General features: G+C 48.1%; 1 protein-coding gene across 2 annotated transcripts in view; it reads right to left on the bottom strand.

Moving 5' to 3' along the window:
- ARHGEF2 (Rho/Rac guanine nucleotide exchange factor 2) overlaps positions 1-5,613 on the bottom strand; it is a 129,621-nt gene extending 124,008 nt beyond the window's left edge. Inside the window, exons 1-2 of one of the 2 annotated variants that reach the window (XM_067472555.1) lie at positions 5,403-5,613; positions 1-138 (exon numbers count right to left, since the gene is read on the bottom strand). The exon at positions 1-138 is cut by the window's left edge and continues 40 nt beyond it. In XM_067472555.1, the coding sequence (XP_067328656.1) occupies positions 1-138; positions 5,403-5,545 (281 nt within the window). In that variant the 5' untranslated portion in view covers positions 5,546-5,613. The remainder of the gene's footprint in view (positions 139-5,402) is intronic. The other variant, XM_067472554.1, reaches the window with a different exon arrangement.
- Between the last annotated feature and the right edge of the window lie 225 nt (positions 5,614-5,838).

Below are 5,838 nucleotides of genomic sequence, written 5' to 3' on the forward strand. Positions count from 1 at the left end.
AGGAGCGACTCCAGCTCGTCGTTGCTGCGGATGATGGGCGTCCGGCGGGGGTCCCTCCTTCCCGGGTGGTGTCGGCTGTCCATCGCCTCCGCGGAAGGAGAGTCCATCTCATCGATGTCCAGTCCTCTCAAGCTCACACTGGGAAGGAAGCGCAGAGGTCAAGCATCCTCTAAAGGCCATCCAGCCCAACCCCCTTCCGCCAAGGACACCCTCCGATCCCTCCCGAGAGATGGCCGTTCATTTTCTGCTCCAACAACCTCCTGAGGAGACTCTTCTGGACTCCAAGGCACAAAAAAAAACCCGGAAGAACTTCACACTTTTCAGCTTCTCACTCCTTTTGCATATCTCTGGCCCTTCAAAAAGGCTCACTTCCTCCACGGAGTGTCCCGAACCCAGACCCCAAAAAAACCCTTTTGGAGAAGTGAGCATTTTAGTTTGGTTCTCTATGGTTTCCAAAGTGTCTCTTTGTCACTTTCAGGTTTTCCCTGTAATAGGCAGTAAAAATGCCTAAAGCTTTGGAGGGCTTCTCTTGAACCATTTGAAATCTCCCTGTTTGAGTGTTGATGGCATGATCGTCAGCATATATTAAACTCTCTGTCCCTTCTAGACATTTCTCTCAATGTTAAACATGGATGGAGCAAGCTGATTTAACTTGTAAGAGGCAGTAAGAGCACCTAACACTTTGGAGAGCTTCTGTTGAACCATTTCAGCATTTGAGCGTTGATGGCATGATCGTCAGTGTATATTAAGCTCTCTGTCCCTTCTGGCAGTGGCTGGTCATTTGTGTCAATGTTAAAAGTGGATGGAGCAAGCTGTTTTTCCCTGTAAAAGGCAGTAAAATCACCTAAAGCCATTTCAAAGCTCCCTGATTGAGCGTTGATGGCATGATCGTCAGCGTATATTAAACTCTCTGTCCCTTCTGGTCATTTGTGTAAATATTAAACATTGATGGAGCAAGCTGATTTAACTTGTAAGAGGCAGTAAGAGTACCTAAAGCTTTGGAGAGCATCTGTTGAACCATTTCAAAGCTCTCTGCTTGAGCATTGATGGCAGGATCGTCAGCATATATTAAACTCTCTGTCCCTTCTAGTCATTTCTGTAAATATTAAACAAGCTGGTTTTCCCTGTAATAGGCAGCAAGAGCACCTAAATCTTTGGAGAGCTTCTGCAGAACCATTTCAAATCTCCTTGTTTGAGCGTTGATGGCATGATCGTCAGCGTATATTAAACTCTCTGACCCTTCTAGTCATTTGTGTCAATGTTAAACATGGATGAAGCAAGCTGGTTTTCCCTGTAATAGGCAGTAAGAGCACCTAAAGCTTTGGAGAGCTTCTGTTCCACCATTTCTAAGCTCCCTGCTTGAGCGTTGATGGCATGATCGTCGGCGTATATGAAACTCTCTGTCCCTTCTAGTCATTTGTGTCAATGTTAAACATGGATGGAGCAAGTTGGTTTCCCCTGTAATAGGCAGTAAGAGCACCTAAAGCTTCGGAGAGCTTCTGTTCCGCCATTTATTTCAAAGCTCTCTGCTTGAGCGTTGATGGTATGATCGTCAGCATATATTAAACTCTCTGTCCCTTCTAAGTCATTTGTATAAATATTAAACAAGCTGGTTTTCCCTGTAATAGGCAGTAAGACCAACTAAAGCTTCAGAGAGCTTCTGTTGAACCATTTCAAAGCTCCCTGATTGAGCGTTGATGGCATGATCGTCAGCGTATATTAAACTCTCTGTCCCTTCTGGTCATTTGTGTCAATGTTTAACATGGATGGAGCAAGCTGGTTTTCCCTGTAATAGGCAGTAAGAGCACCTAAAGCTTTGGAGAGCTTCTGTTGAACCATTTCAAAGCTCCCTGTTTGGGCAGTGATGGCACTGTCGTCAGCATATATGAAAACTCTCTGTCCCTTCTGGCAGTGGTTGGTCATTTGTGTCAATGTTAAACACGAGGAACTGTATTAAGAGGCATTAGGAAAATTGAGAAACACTGACCTAAAGCTTTGGAGAGCTTCTGTTCAGCCATTTCAAAGCTCCCTGCTTGAGCAGTGATGGCGGCGTCATCAGCATAGATGAAAACTCTCTATCCCTTCTGGCAGTGGCTGGTCATTTGTGTACATGTTAAACACGAGGAATGGTATTAAGAGGCATTGGGAAGGTTGAGAAACATTGACTAAAAGCTTCGGAGAGCTTCTCTTCAGCCATTTCAAAACTCCCTGTTTGAGCGGTGATGACACCGTCATCTGCATATATGGAACTCTCTGTCCCTTCTGGCAGTGGCTGGTCATTTGTGTAAACGTTAAACATGAGGAACTGTATTAAGAGCCATTAGGAAGGTTGAGAAACACTGATCTAAAGCTTTGGAGAGCTTCTGTTGAACCATTACAAAGGTCTCTGCTTGAGCGTTGATGGCACTGTCATCAGCATAGATGAAACTCTGTGTGTCTTCTGGCAGTGGCTGGTCATTTGTGTCAATGTTAAACATGAGGAACTGTATTAAGAGGCATTAGGAAGATTGAGAAACACTGACCTAAAGCTTTGGGGAGCTTCTGTTCAGCCATTACAAAGCTCTCAGCTTGGGTGGTGATGGCAAGATCGTCAGCATATATTAAACTCTCTGTCCCTTCTGGCAGTGGCTGGTCATTTGTGTACATGTTAAACACGAGGAACGGTATTAAGAGGCATTGGAAAGGTTGAGAAACATTGACTAAAAGCTTCGGAGAGCTTCTCTTCAGCCATTACAAAGCTCTCTGCTTGAGCGGTGATGGCGGCGTCATCAGCATAGATGAAAACTCTCTGTCCCTTCTGGCAGTGGCTGGTCATTTGTGTAGATCATAAACGTTGATGGAGCAAGCACGCTCCCCTAAAGCAGGCAGTTCTTCTGTTTTCGCCATCTGCGATGGAACTCAACGATGGATGGAACTCAACAAAAAAGCTCCTGTTTTGTAGCAGATTTCCTATGATTCCCTTTGTGATACTATAAGTTTTTCTCAGGAGGAGGCAATGATTTATAGTATCACAAGTAGCTGGCAAGTCTATGAAGACAGCGCCTGTCATTGTATTTAATTATAAATATATATTGTATCTAATGCAGCCTGTACATAATTGCAATTTCTTAAAAAATCTATATAATTCTATGGATACAGAAGGATAACTGTATCCACTACGCTGTTTTATATGTATTTGTTGTCGCTCTAATAGAGAGAAGCTCTATTAGAGCGCTACACCGCTGGAGAAATTATACAGTTTAGCTGACTCCAGGAGGTTCCGGGTTTGAGCCTGCCACTTTTGGACTCTTGCTTGCTGAGGTGCAAGCAAGAGTCCAAAAGCGGCAGCCTGAAACTCGGAAGCTCAATCAGTCGCTGAGACCAGATGAGAGACTCCCTCCTGGGCACATTGAAGACGAGGTGACTTGGAAGGCGCTGAATAGACTGCGCTCTGGGAGAGGATGGACCGTGGATGATGGGATTTGTAGTACCTTCACCCGGTTCACTTCCCACAGAACACGGTGGCCCCCACAAATCACAGGTTGGCACACAGAGCCCCCATGACCCACTCAACATCTCGGTGCAGTCTGGAGAAGGATGGAACATGGACGATGGGACTTGCAGTTCCTTCACTCACTTCCTGAGACCGCTGCGACCCTCACCAATGACGGACCAAGACCAAACTTGGCACACAGACCCCTCACGACCAACTCTACATCCTGGTGTGGTTTGGAGGACAATGGAACATGGATGATGGGACTTGCAGTTCCTTCACTCACTTCCTGCGACCACTGCGACCCTCACTAATGACGGACCAAGACCAAACTTGGCACACAGGACCCTCCATGACCAACTGTACATCATGGTGCGGTTTCAAGGACAATGGAACATGGATGATGGGACTTCCAGTTCCATCACTCACTTCCTGCGACCACTGCGACTCTCACCAATGACGGACCAAGACCAAACTTGGCACACAGACCTCTCATGTCCAACTCTACATCCAGGTGTGGTTTGGAGGACGATCGAACATGGACGATGGGACTTGCAGTACCTTCACTCACTTCCTGCGACCGCTGTGACCCTCAGCAATGACTGACCAAGACCAAACTTGGCACACAGACCCCCCCATGTCCAACTCTACATCCAGATGTGGTTTGAAGGACGATGGAACATGGATGATGGGACTTGCAGTTCCTTCACTCACTTCCTGCGACCACTGCGACCCTCACCAATGACCGATAAAGACCAAACTTGGCACACAGAGGCCCATGAACTGCAACCCTAATCCAATGACCGATAAAGACCAAACTTGGCACACAGACCCCTCCATGACCAACTCTACATCCTGGTGCGGTTTGGAGAACGATGGAACATGGACGATGGGACTTGCAGTACCTTCATTCACTTTCTGAGACCACTGCGACCCTCACGAATGACTGACCAAGACCAAACTTGGCACACAGACCCCCCCCCCATGTCCAACTCTACATCCAGATGTGGTTTGGAGGATGATAGAACATGGACGACGGGACTTGCAGTACTTTCACTCACTTCCTGCGATCGCTGCGACCCTCACCAATGACGGACCAAGACCAAACTTGGCACACAGACCCCTCATGTCCAACTCTACATCCAGATGTGGCTTGGAGGACGATGGACTATGGACGATGGGACTTACAGTACCTTCACTCACTTCCTGCGACCACTGCGACCCTCACCAATGACTGACCAAGACCAAACTTGGCACACAGACCCCTCATGTCCAACTCTACATCCAGAGGTGGTTTGAAGGACGATGGAACATGGACGATGGGACTTGCAGTACCTTCACTCACTTCCTGAGACTGCTGCAACCCTCACCAATGACTGATCAAGAACAGACCCCTCCATGACCAACTCTACATCCTGGTGTGTTTTGGAGAATGATGGAACATGGACGATGGGACTTGCAGTACCTTCACTCACTTCCTGCGACCGCTGTGACCCTCAGCAATGACTGACCAAGACCAAACTTGGCACACAGAGCCCCCATGACCAACTCTACATCCTGGTGCGGTTTGGAGAACGATGGAACATGGACGATGGGACTTGCAGTTCCTTCACTCACTTACTGCGATCGCTGCAACCCTCACCAATGACTGCACTCTACACCGCTGGAGAAATTATACAGTTTAGCTGACTCCAAGAGATTCCGGGTTTGAGCCTGCCACTTTTGGACTCTTGCTTGCTGAGGTGCCCACTCAACATCTTGGTGCAGTCTGGAGAAGGATGGAACATGGACAATGGGACTTGGTCCCTTCACTCACTTCCTGAGACCACTGCGACCCTCACCAATGACAGACCAAGACCAAACTTGGCACACATGTCCAAGTCTACCTGTCCTGCCCTACCACAACCACATCCATGTTGCAATGATTTACCTTCTCTGATTGAATTCTGGGTCGTCGTCATCCTCGTCCAGCACTTTGCCCGGTTCCCAGCTGTGCCGTCGGAAAGCGTCGTAGGGGGTGGCGCAGCCCCTCAAGCGCATTGGCACCCCCAAAAACTGCACATCGTCCCCCATCTCCTCTTCTGGCTCCACGGCGCATGGCTCCACCGCAGAGAGGCTGCGCTGCTTCAGGACCAGCGGGGAGACCGGGACTCCACTCATTCCTCGCGGAGCATCCGAAGGCTGGAAAGAGAAGAAGGGGAAATCAATGGGTGCACTAGGTCTCCCAGCACAGCTAATGCCTAGCAAGGTTTGCTGTTTAGGGATCTCTAGTTCTGGGTTGTTGTGAGTTTTTCAGGCTGTATGGCCATGCTCCTGATGCATTCTCTCCTGACGTTTCGCCTGCATCTGTGGCTGGCATATGCAGA

Source organism: Anolis sagrei, chromosome 12 (genome assembly GCF_037176765.1).
Source record: "Anolis sagrei isolate rAnoSag1 chromosome 12, rAnoSag1.mat, whole genome shotgun sequence".
NCBI classification, from domain to species: Eukaryota; Metazoa; Chordata; class Lepidosauria; order Squamata; family Dactyloidae; genus Anolis; species Anolis sagrei.